The sequence below is a fragment of the Dermacentor silvarum genome, chromosome 3, assembly GCF_013339745.2.
Source record: "Dermacentor silvarum isolate Dsil-2018 chromosome 3, BIME_Dsil_1.4, whole genome shotgun sequence".
Lineage (NCBI taxonomy): Eukaryota > Metazoa > Arthropoda > Arachnida > Ixodida > Ixodidae > Dermacentor > Dermacentor silvarum.
This window is the reverse complement of record NC_051156.1, coordinates 145,170,599-145,186,861: the sequence shown is the minus strand read 5'-3', so window position 1 is coordinate 145,186,861 and position 16,263 is coordinate 145,170,599. Positions and strand designations below refer to the sequence as shown.

The following is a 16,263-nucleotide window of genomic DNA, read 5'->3' as shown; positions in this document are numbered from 1 at the left end:
CTAATCAGGACTCTATTTGAGCTTAAACGTTCATTTCGAGCATTACACAGGAGGATTACAGAAAAGAAAATGTGCATTTCGAGTGCAACAATAATAATACAAACATACAATGAGCATAAGCGTATACAAAAAATATAACAGAAAGTAGTAAACATTGGAATTGGAACACAATTATTTATGGGTGGTAAGAAGAGTATTTAGCTTTTGTACTAATGTGTCATGTTTTATTACGGAGACAGCGTCATGTGGTAAAATTTACCAATGACGTATATGGCAAGAAATAGTCGTGTATGTGATTCACAGATTTGAACACGAGAACAGAGTTCGAACTTCAAATTTGTGATCTAGGCGCGGATCTAGGCGCTGTTATTAGAGAAGACGTCTAGACAACGATAAAGAGTGCTTAAGAATGGTAACTTTTGCGAATTCACTATCTGAATATTTTTGCTTCTGTACACTTATTTATTTGGTCAAGTGAATATTAAGCATAAATATCAGTCCCGAATTTTTCCAGTGAAGCCAATGGACCCGCAAGTACTTCTGTGTACATACGGTGCCAAGACCAATGCGTCTACCTGTGTTCCCTAATGATGGGATGTGCGACTTCATCTTCTTTGACTCCGTCTACAAGAACGACCGGAACTTCCTCGCTGACAGCGATAATTTTGACGTAGATCTCCAGCATTTCCTGGCAGTGATTCCGAAATACTCCAAGACAACATTTGGCGTTGGGTTTGCCTTCGAGTGAGTATACGCTGTTGAAACGGAGAAACTGTAAGCGCATAATGCTCATTAGGATAACGTTCAATTTTGACCAGCTTCTGTATAACACCTAATTTAGTTTTTTGCTACGGTTACCCAGACTGATAAATTGTGCGCTCCTGTAGTATGTCTACACATAGGCACCACTCATCATCTCCAAAACTTTCACCACGTACACTCGCTGGATCGCGGATAGTTCATGAACAGTATGACCGCGTTTCTTGCCATGGTTGACCTTTTACGGCGGCCTCTTGCACGTAATGCGGCATATGAAAGCGGCTTTCTATACTGCAAATTTTTTAGCTCTAAAAATACACCCGAGAACTCGCGCGAAGCGCGCATGCCTCATGAGATACGGACAGATAGGCGGCAAGGTTTGGAGCAAAATCCGAAAAAAAAAACAGCAGTCGTTTCAATTAGCGAGTCCTAATACAAAGATTCGGGTACACCATGAGCGCCCTAGAGGATTCTATGCGTCGTGAATGAGACCGAGTGCTTTCAGAAGCCGAGTACTTTCAGAAGTACTTACGTGAATACAATAAATGGCACATCGCGCCACATCTATAGCACGCCGCATCCATAAAAATGTGATAAAGCGCTATAGTAAGCGGCGTTCTTACGCCCGACAGTAGTAGATCGATGACCGCAGTGCATGTGAACGCTGGGCATCGCATCAGGGGGAGAAAGCAAAAATGAGAAAGCCGTTTACCTTATACTGCACTTTATACCCACCATTTACCGGTAAAATGCTCTCTCCATAACTTAGTCGACTTTCTTGTAGACGGGGTCATCAGAGCGATCATGAACGACATGCTAAAGTCGTTGCATACTATTTTACCATGATGCGCTAGGTTGTGCGATACGCTGCTAATGTGAACGCGGATATCAATTGATGTCTTCTAAAAACGTGGTGACCCCACGTTGCTTCTCTCATCTAAAACATTTATCTTGCAACTCTCATTAGGTATCGTGGCACCCTGACTCAGGACTTGACTAGGACTGACCCCATACCTTTGGAGGTGTTTTGGAAGCACGGAGTCTTCCACTTCGGCATTCTGGATGTACCGGTATTCGGACTCAAGCCATTCTACATGGACGATGTCTTCTCATGCCTCAAGGTGCGAAGTGGATATTTAAGAAAATGCTTTTACTTTTCATCAAGATAGTCCCTTTTGTGCTGATTAGTGGCAATGACAGGTCACTAAGGTTAATGGGTGTCTTATTCAAACTAAGCTGGACTTGGGCCACTAGGTATGGGCTCGCAGTCGTGATTCCGTCGGGGTCGTTTCTTTAACTGGATATATATCACGATATAAATCACGTATATCGATGGGCTGGGCAGGCCATGTAATGTGTAGTACGGATAATCGGTGAACCATCAGAGGTACAGAATGGGTACCAAGAGAAGGGAAGCGCAGTCGAGGACGGCAGAAACCTAGGTGGGGTGATGAAGCTTGGAAATTTGCAGGCGCAAGTTAGAATCAGCTAGCGCAAGACAGGGGTAATTGGAAATCGCAGGGAGAGGCCTTCGTCCTGCAGTGGACATAAATATAGGCTGATGATGATGATGATGATATCACGATATGCATGACAATAATGACATGCATCACATGAATGTCACGACAATGTCAAGACAAGAACGACATGCATTCCTGACATGCACGACATGAATAAGTGCTGGTAACGCATTTCAGAAACCAAAATGATGCTGCATAACTATTTACCTGTAGAATGCTTCGCACATTATGGTTCAAGAAGAAACGTTTCTGACCCTAAGGTCGATCGTTCAGGTTCGAAAACTTCTGAGCAAGAAGCGACGAGGTCACAGAGCTCCGCGACTTGTTGAGGTGGTAGTGCCGGCGCAACCATTTTTGCAAAGTCGTCAGGCGAAGCAGATGCAGAATGCGCAGAACGAGCATTAGTCAAAGATAGCTCCACAGATAGAGAGAGAATATGGCACTCGCGGGACGCTGACAACGTGGCAAGAGATATGCCCCGAGGAAGTACTCGAGGGCACAGTCCAAAATTGGTCATGGGAAGACATTTCTGATTGGTCACTACAAAAACGATGGTGCGGAAAGAAGACATTGTGGGAAAGCAGTACTGAAGTTTTTGGAGTAAACACATAGTCTTAATCACGTACAGGTGGACAGGCTAAAACAGTGATGCAGGTTGCTGCTTCAGGTGAGAGACGAATAAAATCCACCGAGCAAAGCTGAGCTAGAGCTTCAATAGGAGGGTCAATGAAACGAGGCAGATCAAGCTATAAAACACCAGCTGACCAGTAAATAAGAGCATAATGGGCGGCCAGAAAGCCAGTGTCGATTATTTCTTTAACTGGCAACCCATCGACATCCACGTCCAGATGGTTCCGATCAGTAGGCAGGGTCAACAGAGGAATTTCAGGTCGGGGTGCTAGAGCAGCGTCACCTCTAGGAGCTGCCCCAGTTAGTTTCCCGTGGGAGAGCGGCGACTGTAAGATGGGGACGGGGAGCGACGCAGCTCGGGTTAACAGGAGCGGCGATTGTGTGGAGACGGCGAACAGCCAGTCTCAGTGGCTCGAGCGTTGTCAGGTGCATCTTCGAAATCTGCAGAGGGTGCATGCGGGCGACGATTCAGTGGGGAGTGGCGGTGGGTGGAAAATGTTGGTCGAGAGTGCGCAGGCAAGGAACTTCGGCAGTGGCCAGAGGTATGGCCCACCCATCCGCAGTAGAAGCAGATGGGTGTGTCATCGTGTGTGTTCCAGTCGGCCGGCTTCCGATAGCTCGGGCAGGCATGGTACTGGCCTCGGTGAACGGGTACAGAGCCAGCAGACAACGCTAAGTCAGGACGGTTCACGGAGCAGATAAACGGCAGACCCACATTGGCGAACTATTGACGAATGACCGATTGGATGAGGGACACGAGCGGTCGGAAGTCGGTAAAACACGGTGTCGCTGGAGCGGCAGGAGATGCTGCTTCTATTTCTCGCCGGTATAAACGTACGATGTTCTCAGAGGAAGAGGGCTCACGTGGAATACAGACTTCCCACGTCGACGAAGCAGCGGATTTCGGCACGCGCGTAATCTGCTGTCCTATATGCAGCGCCTTTTCGCGTGTTCCAAGCGGCGACATTCGTTTATGATCACATTGAGCATCGTTAAGTTCTTGTAAACCAGACGGTTAAACGCGTCGTCCGCGCTGCCTTTTAGAACGTGGCTGACGTTGTCTGCCTCTGTCTTGCTATCATCTACCTTTCGCGAAGAGCAAGAACGTCCTAGATATACGCCACGTACGATTTAGTGGACGCCTGTGCACGGGTCCCAAGATCCTTGCTAACAGCACGTTGGTGGTCAACTGGCTTGCCGAAAAAATCTTCAAGCATCTGCTTGCACTCATCCCAACTCGTTATCTCTTCTTCGTGAGTCTCGAACCAGGCCCGTGCAGTTTTCTTTAGACAGAACATTAGGTTCGCCAGCAAAAGCGTGATATCCCAGCTGTTGTTTGCGCTGATCCGTTCGTAATTCTGCTACCAGTCCTCTACATCAACGTTGGCGATCCCAGAAAACATCCCAGGGTCGCGGGGATAGGACAGGATGACCGTCGGTGGCGTTGACGGAGCCGTGGTTGAAGGCTCTCTTTCCGATGACTTGGCGGTTAGGTTACGTCCGCTGCGGAGTTCAGTTTTGCGCAGGATACTACCCAGAACTTCCACCAAAGATCTTACGGGAAGAAACGTAGGTATATTTAAATATATTTTGATGGCTGAGCCAACGCGCGCCAAAGAGCGTTAGTTCCAAATCTTGTCGTCTTTCAGGCCAGAATCCAAGTTCTCTTCTTCCAACATTACACACTGTCATAATATCAATCACCACATTGCGTAAGATCTGCATGACCATTCTGCGTTTGCGTGTGTGTGTATGTGTGTTTGCGCGTGTGCGCATGCGTGCTTGCGTGTGTCCGCATGCGAGTGCCATCTGACGTGATATACCCGCAATGGAAGCTTATAGTCGGTGACAATTTAAATTACAAACCAGCTCCATCGTAAAACAAACACAGTGCACTTACCCTTCACCTCTGAAAATCGAGCAAGGCAGAGTCCACTCACAGCTTATCGACTTGGCTGGGCGAATGTAAATTCTGGCTCAATTAGAAAATAAAATCTCGCTGTACCAAGTCCCTGATATCAGTATCACCCATAAAATTTACCCTAGAGATTCATGTTTCATCTTGCAAACCGGTGGCACAAACGCAATTCTGCACGATAAAAACAGGTGTTTCACAGCAGTACCGCTCGGCATCAGGGAAATAAGCGAACCTTATTGGTTGTATATAAGTTGTGCATAACACTGAGAGGACGCCTACTGGCTCGACTTTCTTTCAGAGGTTATGGATAGCTGCACTGCGTTCTTGTGGGTAGCGTTTGTCCGTAATTTTAAGATGTAACCGGCGATAGCATTTATGGCGTAGAACGTCGGAACTAAAGTTCATGAAAGTCTGAATTTGAAGGCGGCGAAATGAAAAAAAAAAACGATTACACTAGTGTACTTGGACTATTGGGAGCGTGGTGATGAACCGCGTGATCAAAATTATTACGGAGTGGCCTAGTACGACGATTCTGGTAATCATCATGGTTGTGGCATGTAAAACTCCAGAATCAAATGCCTTTTTCAACGTGATTTATTCTTGCGCTGCTTGTCTGATTCTTGTGCAGACTCTCGACGCAATGTCTCAGAGGCAGCGGGACTCTGGCAAGGCTGCGTACATCGTGCTCAGCGCCGTTCCTTACAATGCAGGCTGGGTGAACTACGTGGCCGATAAAATGAAGTGAGCAAGTTACAAAAATCTCCTTGCGTAAAAAAAAATATATCTTGAACATTCATTGAAACTGTGTTTAGACAACGCGAATGGTTGTTTGAGCTAGCCTTTTTAGGCTGGTGACGATGTAAAGGTAACAAAGCTAGAAGTTTCTGAAGCACGTTAAACTCGTGTCCTTGTGAATTAACATCATCAATAGACAACATTGTACTGTTGATTCAGTGTCAGCCTGTTACACGAGGAAACCCTGGTTGCAATTCCACATCTAGACATACTTTCTTATGGAGAAAACCGAGCACAACACCTCTCAGACCACGTGCGCAAAGAGACTTGGAGGGAAAGAGTATGCTAAATGAAAAGCACTTTGGTGCTATCTCTGCCTCCCTGACATGCAAGCAAAAAACTGAGCTAGCGAAAAGAGGGGAGAAGGGGGTAAAGAAAGCTGTTGCTTGAAATTATGCGAGCTTTCACGATTAATTAGTGCTTGTTTTTTCGAACCGTCATCGTGTGCTCATGCAGTTCCTGGGAAATAGGGGCTTTGCTTGGTGAGCTAACATAGGCGACACGGTCCCGAGGCTCTCACTTCATTTGATCGCAAGTTAGCGTTGGCGCAAAAACCTGGGCGCCAGCACGGTACAAACTTGGCCCCTGTCAAAGCAAGATGGTGTTGTACATTTTGCAAAGATGCGATATGCTGGTCGCACCTAATTAGGCGGATGTGAGACTTGCTTTTTCCTGTCGTAGTCTCACGGAATAGGCATACTTCATGAATTGCACATTTTATTATTGTCTTGTTCTCATATTTATTGATCACCTGATTAAGCGACAAATTTCCATCTAATTATACAGTGCAATTTGACGCACTGTTCACTGGTACCTGATAGTTGCGTTTGAACATGCGATTGTGTTGCCACGTTATGAGTCACCATGAGTCTCTTGCTCAATCAGCTACTCGTTGGAGATAGATGAAGTGTCAAACTGGTGAAATTAATCTGGGAACGATAAACTCTCTGCCGGTGTGCTGTACGTAAAGAAGTGCATGCCTTACCCTTATTTTTATTCTTTTTCTTGCAGTGCTAGCGCGAATTGAATACAAAGCTTCCATGAGAGTGGTCTATTCGAGAATACTAAGAAATGCAAGCTTTATTAGCTTTTTTTTTCTTAGGAAAGTACCATCCAAAGTGAACAGGCTGGAAATCAATGGTAATAAAATATACACTGCTACATGACTGCAGGCAACTGATCATTATGAATGAGAGATTCTTTCCTATAATACGCTGATAATGCAATACGGTTAGAGTGGTATGTCTATTTATGTGAATTCCGAAAGAGTCACTGCTGCTGCATTTCATTTTAAACGTAGGACTTTACGACGATTTACATCACAGATCATTTGGAAGGCGCCAGGAGAGGCCATCGGTAAAATATCCGGGGTGAACTTATCCTGTCATTGGGAATCGGGACCCCGATTCACAAAAGCTTGATTTTTTGCTTGACTGCCACTCACGATTAGCCATCGCAGATGCGGTTCTTTATTTATAACTCAGATCGACTACTGGCCGACATGATGTATACCATGTTTCAGTCACGGAGGGATGTGCCGCTCATTGAGCGAGATGCCTTTTAACAATTGTTCACTTGAGCTCTTATGCATCAGGAACTGATGGAGCGGGAGTTCGCTCTTTCATGTATGCTATGTGCCTAATTGTCTGAAATTTCCCAGCTTACGCACGCCTAGGTGCTTGCAGAAACTTTGCAGGCAATTTATTCGCGGTATACACGTGTTAGAGGCCATGGACACTTTTCACAGCGCCTTTTTAGTGCGTAACGGTTCTTTTCCGTTGGCCGGACGTATCAGCAAATCCTCCCTATTATATATATTTGAATTGCTCGATACCTATTCTTCAGTGACATATAATGAAGCCGGTGCCTTTCTTGGCTGTCGCGGGTTTCGAGATCATAGCTCGTGTATGACCGATACAGCCATGGTTTCTTGATGAACCATTGCGTAAACATATATCCCTACATTCTGTGGAGGTGCTGCAATGCCGAGCGCCATTCTCGTACTTCACAGCTGGACAGTGCTTACCGCTTTAGCCACCATCAATAACAAAAACAGCGCAACAGCACCAACATGATGTCATTCAAATAACGGCGCTATTCAATGGCCAGAAGAGGCATTACGGCAAACAATAATATGCAAAGCATGACCGATGCATAAGGTAAAATATTTTTTTCTCTCATTTTTGTTACCGCCATTCTTAGTTTAGTCATGCGCCACAGTGCAAAGTTTAATGCATCATTCAACGAATCAGCTACTGATTATGTATCAATCAATTAGAAGCCTGCTCAATGTGTTGGTGTAGCCTATCCTTAAAGCTACATTTTGATACGACTGAGTAAGTACAAGATAATGTTGGGTAAACAGGTGCGCCCCGTGACTCGATGTCATCAAATATTGCAATCGACAGAATGACCTGATCCATAATCTGCGTTAGATCAGCGAATAGATGCTTCAATGTTGAATATGGGTCATGCTGTGAATCTACTATATTATTAACTTATTCCTAGTCACTTGTGGCCGTAAAAAACATTCTCGACGTTGGGCCGGTTACGAAGTATCGTATTTGATGCTTCCGACGGAACGAAACAAGTAAACGGATGAAACAAATGAATCTATGTGCGAATAAATACAATAGCACATTCTGGTAAGTATTTGGAGCCGCTGTGTTTGTGCATTATTACTATTGCAACGCAGGACAGTGTACAAGCCTGACCTGTTCGTTTCACAAGGCCACTACACGTACGGAGACAACGAGGCCATTAACTGCGCAGTCGTTCCTCCGACTTCTCTCTTTCGGCCCAACAAGCTGCTTGGATACGCACATGACTTGGTAATTAGGGACCAGGCTTTTTACTTCTCAGCATAGTTATCAGGATAATTATTAGGCAGACGATACCATTCAGTCCACACCTTGAATTCTCCTCCTAAAATCAACGGTGACAGAATGTCAGGAGTGCGACGGTGAACCAGATGCATTGAGAAGGTCCTGCGGCTGTTTCATGTTTGTTACTACAACGTTCTGATGACCTCCACGTGGCGTTTCCAGAAAATGAACAACTTAATTGACAACGCACGCAAAACCGAACGCTTCCTTTAGCCCGGTATCTAGTAGGAGACAAAGTCCGTGCGCACGCTCGATTATGGAGGAGCGCATGCAGTTAGTTACACGTCACAGCAGACCCAGTCGATGTTAACTACGAGTAACTGAACTTTGAGAAAGATGCGTATCCAAAGGCAAGGGACACACCAGAATACGTGTACCCATCGTGAAACAAATGTTTTAGCGTTGTGCTTGTCCCACGGCCAGTGCATGTAGCTCCCGCATTAACGTATACTTGCGCGGATCGCAGAACACCGCAGCGCTGGCTCTGCAACAGCTCCAGTCTCAAGGAGCCTCCGCTCGTTGGTCCATATCGGTGGGCATGAAGGGGCGTTTGGCCGCGCCCCTGCCCAAGTTCCCGCTCGAGATATTCTCGCCCTGCTACCAGAACCCGGTGGCTCCTGCCTTTGACACGTACACGGAGGTGAGCGGTAATTCGAGTGTCAGCTATTTCGCACTCAAATGTTTGCATTGACGTCGAAGCCATTATCTTGGGTTGCTAGTACTGCTAGCACGCGCAGAAAACCTGCGTACACAGGGAACTTGACAGTACGATAGGCGCAGGCTCGCGCCGAGCACGACATTGGTAACCATATAATGCGGTAATAATGGTATATTTTGCTAGAATACTTACTAGATAAGCCTCTGGCGCTAGTGTTTGCGGGAGCTGCAAGTAACGGAGCTTAATGAGAATGGAATGACAGTTAGCACACGGATTTGCCTACACTTCGTCCTTCTGGCTTTAAATGGATTCGTGTCTTTGCAACTTGATCGTTTCCAACAAAATGCTGCTTATAAATGAATATATATCAGCCCAAATAAAATTGTCCGAAAGCTGGATTCGACCAGAGGACCTCTAGCACACAAGCCCAATATTGCAGCCATTACATCACAGGCGCATGCGCGGACAAATGGAATAGAACATCCTTAAGAGTTTCCGCGGGCAAACCAGCAGCGTTGAGGCAGTTGGCGTGTTTCTATTTGACCACGGACGCATTCCTTGACAGTTGAAAGCGAAGGAATTGATAGCTATTACTCATATTTGCAGAGTCGTATTGCTTTCTACATTTAGAGAAGTGTAGATTGCTTTGAAATTTAGGCCAATCTAGGCAGATAAGCGAAGTCAATACAGCCACAAAAAAGTTTGAAGTTAAAAGCACGAAGACCAGTCTAATCCATGTACTAGCCATCATTCCCACGGTAGCTGAATAATCACAGAGCCAAAGTTTCCTTTACTAATTTTAGCAGTGAATCTCTTATGAAAAATGGGCACTGTTAAAAAGCGAAGCATTATACGCGGGATAAAATGATACGCTGACGTCATCGTCACGGCCATGTTTGGGTAGTAGAACGGTCAGAGGCTTCGTTCATAGCGTCACATGTAAGCTATCTCCTAGCTTAAGCTATGGAGATAGCGCTACTTCTCGTCTCCTGAAATAAAAAAAAACAAAGATCGATTACCTAAAAGTCAAATAATTAGCAATAAAATATTGGCAGCTCCACCCGAAGGGCGAAGCTTTAACACCGACACCAAGGCTTGACGTTCTGCTCGAACTTCTCGGATGGTGTTATGACAATACGTGGTTGCGACATGTTGGCGCATCACAGCATGCAAGGCAACTAGTGATTGACAGAATGAACAGTGCCCTGGAAGTTTCAAGGTGATTTACATCTATGACATGATTAGGAGCACCGCCAGTGGCGTTTCAGGCGTCGCACCTGGGTGGTGCGCGAGATCAGACCGACGGTAAACTTTCCGCGATATTCAACACCCAAGAAAATTGAAGATGATAACTTTAGCTTGATGTTTAGCCCATTGACGCCCAAGAAAGATCGATCCGTTACATTTAGTAGTTTTTTTTGTGTGTGTGAGATGATACTTTCAAACTGTCAATACATTGTAAAAGTTTTATGAATGGCGCTTTATTCTTTGAAACGCTGCGATGGTCGACTTTTAAAGTACGCTGGGCCTTTGTGGGATCAAAACATGATGTAGGTCACCAAATTTGCATGGGATATTTTGGAGCTTCTAAAAACAAAAAGGCTTGCAGCGAAGAGTCTAATGAAAATTTGCGCAAAGCCACATAACCTTCTGGTAGCAAAATGACCATTGTAGTAGGAAATATATTTTGCTGGGAGGTGTTTTGACTATTTATGTGTGTAGAATGATTTCATCAAGTAACGGGGAAGGAATTTAGTGTTGCTTTCAAAGGAGCACGTGATAAAAATATATTATTGATGCAGATCTAGACGTGATATTTTACGATGAATGCAGGCATTCCAGTCTAATGCATTCAGTATTTGGTTCAGTGGTAGTTGAAACATTCAACAGACTGGTGGCGTCTCCTCGAATAACAGTCGGTTCTTGCATTATAGTCCTGTTGTATGATTTGCCCGGCAACATTTTTGTTAGAGTGTTTTGACCTTTCAAAAGATTGGTTCTCCGTCTGGTTGCGCAATGTGGGTGGCATGATTTCCATTGCAGAACTCATCTTAATTGGCAGAGGAATATAGATCGTCTTTGGTGTTTTCTGTTCATTCTCGCCTAGTTTACATATTGTAATGAAATCCTGCATAAATGATCTGTCTTTTTAAATAATGTTCATTGATATCTAAATTTACTGTAACGCTGCTCGCTATTTTATTGACTGGAAAGATAAGGGTGTCACCATCGTTCTCGGCAGCAAGAAAGGAACTAGGAGCAATAATAGCCATGTTGATCTAATCCTTAATATATTTTTACCTGCAACGGTCTCTGAAGTTGTTGTAGTCACCAAAAATATTTTGTCGAAATACAAGTAAAAAAAGTTGGCCGCATATCTGCTTGCTTCGCTGCAAATGACATCGAAAGACGATAGTCTTCTGCCAACCCTGATAAGTAACACCCTCTCTTGTCCACCCTCCCTCCCCTCACGATCTTCCCCTCCCCTCTCACTCCTCCCATGATGGATGCAATGGAGATTTTGCTGAATTCAATTCAAATTTACCGCGTTCGCCCTGCTCTCGCGCCATCTGTTGGGACCTTTTATTACCGTTGACTTAAAGCCGGCTGCAGAGCCGCGGCTTCAGTCGGCTTCTTTTAACGCGTAGCGTTTCCTACACCATTTCTAACGCATTCGACGCCATTTCTAACGCATTGATTTTTCATTTACTAACGCAAAAACCAGTACAATATGTATTCCTAATTAAATGAACGCTACGGATTACGGTTATGTGCCTCAAAACTCTGTACTGCTAAATTAGCCATCCTATACTCCGTTTCATACATCAGCCAGGTGCAACGCTGTAAAAGCTGCGCAAGAAGTACGGCCATTTAAAATGTATTACTCCGCGCGTTCCGTCTATGCAGCGGTCTATGCTTCGCTGCGCGCCAGCGGCGTTTGCTCGCGCGAGATTGCACGTGAGGCTGCAGCGACGGGCTGCAAATAAAACGCGCATAGCATGGCATTTTCAGCGCAGCTTAAGAAACTATGGTCTTTAGAGTTACGTATCTATGTATTTTCTATTAAAGGAACACACCTCCTAATACTTACCTAGTGATGTTGCGCCTCAGATATGCGTAATATTTACTTTGTGATCGATTACGTTCACAAGTATGAACAGCCGTACCAGTTTAAGTAGTGTGGGCGGTAAGCAAGTGGTCCAATTTTGGCCGGGTGGCTGAATCGGGTGACAGACAGACAGACCACATTTTCAGCGTTTAAGTTCCCCAAGAAAGACTATCGTCTTTAAAAAAGTTGTCGCAGTTTCACCCGAAAGGCGAAGCATCAGTTGCGATAGCAAATTTGTAGAGAGCTATACGGAGTACTGATAGCAGCTTTATCAGCTGTGTAAACTTGAACATGCAGCAGCACCGGAAACACGCAGAACTGTTGTCGACGCCGTCGGCATTTTGCCCGCGTTCGCACAAAACGCGTGCGGCGTTGGTGACTGTTGCCGGAGCCTCTGGGGGCGGATCGGAGGCTTTCGACGACATCAGAACCGAGGAGGAGGTGTTTATTATACATAAGGAAGAGACGCCTAATTCTGCAGCCCATAAGAGAGCACGGGACACTCGTCGAGCAGCGTCGGAAGTCTATACCACATTCTCGCCTCACAACGTTTTATTGCGATAGCAATTAGCGAGTTTTAGAATAGGGGCCCCAAACGTTTTGGGGCCCCAAAGAAATAGCGTCGACACCACTGCGCATGCGCGAGACGCTAAATGCGTTTGGGTTTTGCGTTGGGCACGCTATTTCGCCGATTTAGAGGGAGCCCCAAAAGCAGCCCCAAAAGTTTTGCGTCAACAAACATGGCGGCACCCATCGAAGCGGCGGCTCTCCGAGTACCAAACTCGGCTTGATTCGTGGTAATGCGTGAAGTTAGTAAGCTAGGAGAAGTGACTGTGGTTATCGCTTTCTCTCAACTAACGTGTGTAATGAAGATTGATTCATTAGACGCCGCTGATTCTGAATTCGATTGTCGATTTCATGGCTCGTAGGCCTAACGTGGATTAGCTTGGCTGGTGAAGGCACGTCAAGTTGGTTACTCAAAATTAGGCGCAATAAATCGCTTGCTGCTAATAGAATAACACCTTAATTGCAATTAAACGCAAAACCACGAAAGTCAAAATTACTCTTCCTATCATAAAATGGTATAGTTTATTTTAATATTTATAATAGCTTTTCTTTGACACCGTAGTGGCACTGCAAGCGCAAGGCGGTATTCGCAAACGCAAAGCCCTATTCTAAAACTCATCGCTCTTGCGTGCCCCAACGCTAACACCCGCAAAGCTATTTGGGGCCCCAAACTTTTGGGGCCCCTATTCTAAAACTCTCTATTATATGGACACTCAAAAGCAGATTTCTGCCGTCGGCGTCGCCGTCGCCGTCGCCGTCGCCGTGAGGTTCCGTATGACGTTATTTGGAGATGAAATTGTCGCCGATGATGATAAGTGGTTCTTGAGGGAAAGGGAAAGGTTGGCGCTATCTTCTGCAGCCCTTGAGGGAGCACGCCTCGCGCCGGACGCTGTATGTGCGAGTGAAAGGGCGCGAGGGGCGCGTCTTTCACGGGGAGTGAACGCACGGCGGAGAACAAACGCGCGTTCTGCTCCGTGCTCGCTTAAGGGCTGCAGAAGTAGGCGTCTCTTTTCTCCTTCACAATCACCATATATGTAGAGCAAACGCGCCTTCTTCAGACGCGCGAGAGGCCGTGGGGGAGGCGACGTTTAGCTGCGGCACCAAGTGCCTATTTATATCAGAGGGTCCAGCAACAGTCACCAACGCCGCACGCATTTTGAGCTAAAATAAGGAAGGTGCATGTACAGCATTACTTGCTATTTTGAGCACTTCTCCAAGTTTAGCGATGAATAGATCAAATACACTATGCAGCCGACAAAAAACTAGAATTTGGTCGCCTTGGCATCACCCTTCTTAGCAAAATGGCGTACTAAACAACACAGTATATTTCTTCTATAAATATTTACAAATGAAAATGGTACTGTACTTTTTAAAGTACGCTGGGCGCTAATGAGTTAATATTCCGTCCGTTTAGAACAGCGCAGGCGCAGATCACATCAGCCGGAATTAACGCAGGCGCGCTTAGTGTGCTTGCGCCACAATGCTTATGCCGGCAGCAGAAGGCAGACTGCAAGCCAGGTGCCACCACAGAGCCGATTGAGTGGAGCCTTGACGTTGTCTCCATGCACTTCGCTTCCTCGTTTTATTGCGATAGCAATTATATGGACACTCAAAAGCAGATTTCTGCCGTCGGCGTCGCCGTCGCCGTCGCCGTGAGGTTCCGTATGACGTCATTTGGGGAAGAAATCGTCGCCGATGATGATGATGATGATAAGTGGTTCTTGAGGGAAAGGGAAAGGTTGGCGCTATCTTCTGCAGCCCTTGAGGGAGCACGGCTCAGCGCCTGTCGCCGCGCGCCGAACGCTGGATGTGCGAGTGAAAGGGCGCGAACGCTGGATGTGCGAGTGAAAGGGCGCGAACGCTGGATGTGCGAGTGAAAGGGCGCGAGGGGCGCGTCTTTCACGGGGAGTGAACGCACGGCGGAGAACAAACGCGCGTTCTGCGCCGTGCTCGCTTAAGGGCTGCAGAAGTAGGCGTCTCTGTTCTCCTTCACAATCACCATGTATGTAGAGCAAACGCGCCTTCTTCCGACGAGCGAGAGGCCGTGGGGGAGGGGGAGGGAAGGGAGGCGACGTTTAGCTGCGGCACGCAGTGCCTATTTATATCAGAGGCTCCGGCAACAGTCACCAACGCCGCACGCATTTTGAGCGAACGCGGGCAAAACGCCGATGGCGTCGACAACAGTTCTGCGTGTTGCCTATGCTGCTGCATGTCCAAGTTTATACAGCTTATAAAGCTAATATCATTACTCCGTATAGCTCTCTACAAGTTTGCTATCGCAATTGATGCTTCGCCTTTCAGGTGAAACTGCGACAACTTTTTTTGCAGCCAAACGCCCTCCGGGTCTCTGGAGACACTGTAACCCTTTAACACGTGTGTTTGTTTCGGATATTTTCCTTTGGCATTTACTTACCTAATGTATTTTTTTGTTTTTTATTGTTCGTTCCCACTTTGCTATTGACGCCTAGCTGGGATGGTTAACTGCGCTTTTGCAGGATCGCTTATGTTTGAGCTCCAGGCTGCCAGCCGAAGCGTCTGCAGACAGTGGCGTCCTCAACTTGCACACGTAGTAAGAACAAGGGGACCGTGACAAAGAAGCAACGTTCATGGGGCCTATTCCCGGACGATCACTTTCCGCGATACCGTCGCCTTCGCATGACGTAGTGCTCAACCATCCAATCAACTCATGTGATCTTGCGCAACCAGCCAATCAGTGTGCATGGAATGGGCGAGGCGACAGTATCGCCGAAAGTGATCGTCCCAAAACACGTCCCTAGAAAGCAAACTTGAGAAACCGCGTCCCGCCCACAGGCACATGCTACCGCGAAAGCAAGAAATGAGCACGCTAAACCAATTCCAGGCATCTTATTCCCAGATGCCTTTTGTCCTGCCTTTTGATAGCACGCGGAGGCTTTCGCAATCTCTTTCGCACGATTTCAATTCTAACAATTGAAGCAAGCGCCCAAGGCGAACAGAGAAATCACACTGATCATGACTAACGCTTCTCAATATCGGTTTCGATTAAGGGCACCATTGACGAAATTCGGTTTTGTAACTCACACTAGACGCGTTTTTTTTTTCGTTTTTTTTTCGCGGTCGTAACATAGCCAAGACATTCAATTGCGACGCAAAGTTATTTAATAGGCTTCATGCGATTCGAAGGAGAATATTCCATTTTTCAGGGCACTAAGTAGAAGTTTGAGTTAGGCGCGAATCGCTACCTCGGCCATATATAGGTATCGTTTTGAAACGCATGGCCCTCTCGATAACGCCATTAGAACTGATATCTGTAAAGACGCAAACAATCATTAGCATTGATTTCTTGGTTCTTGGCACACACTAACTTCGCTTTGGTGATGAAGCACAACAGCGAACTGATGCTGTTGTGACCAAGAGCATGCAAACTGTTTTCGTTTTCAATG

At 46.1% G+C, this 16,263-nt stretch overlaps 1 protein-coding gene across 1 annotated transcript; it reads left to right on the top strand.

Moving 5' to 3' along the window:
* The first annotated feature begins 595 nt into the window (after positions 1–595).
* On the top strand, positions 596–5,572 carry LOC125944366 (uncharacterized). Its single transcript, XM_049664767.1, has 3 exons — positions 596–744; positions 1,727–1,880; positions 5,456–5,572. Exons 1-3 carry the CDS (start codon positions 596–598, stop codon positions 5,570–5,572), a joined length of 420 nt encoding a protein of 139 aa, XP_049520724.1.
* The last annotated feature ends 10,691 nt before the right edge of the window (positions 5,573–16,263 follow it).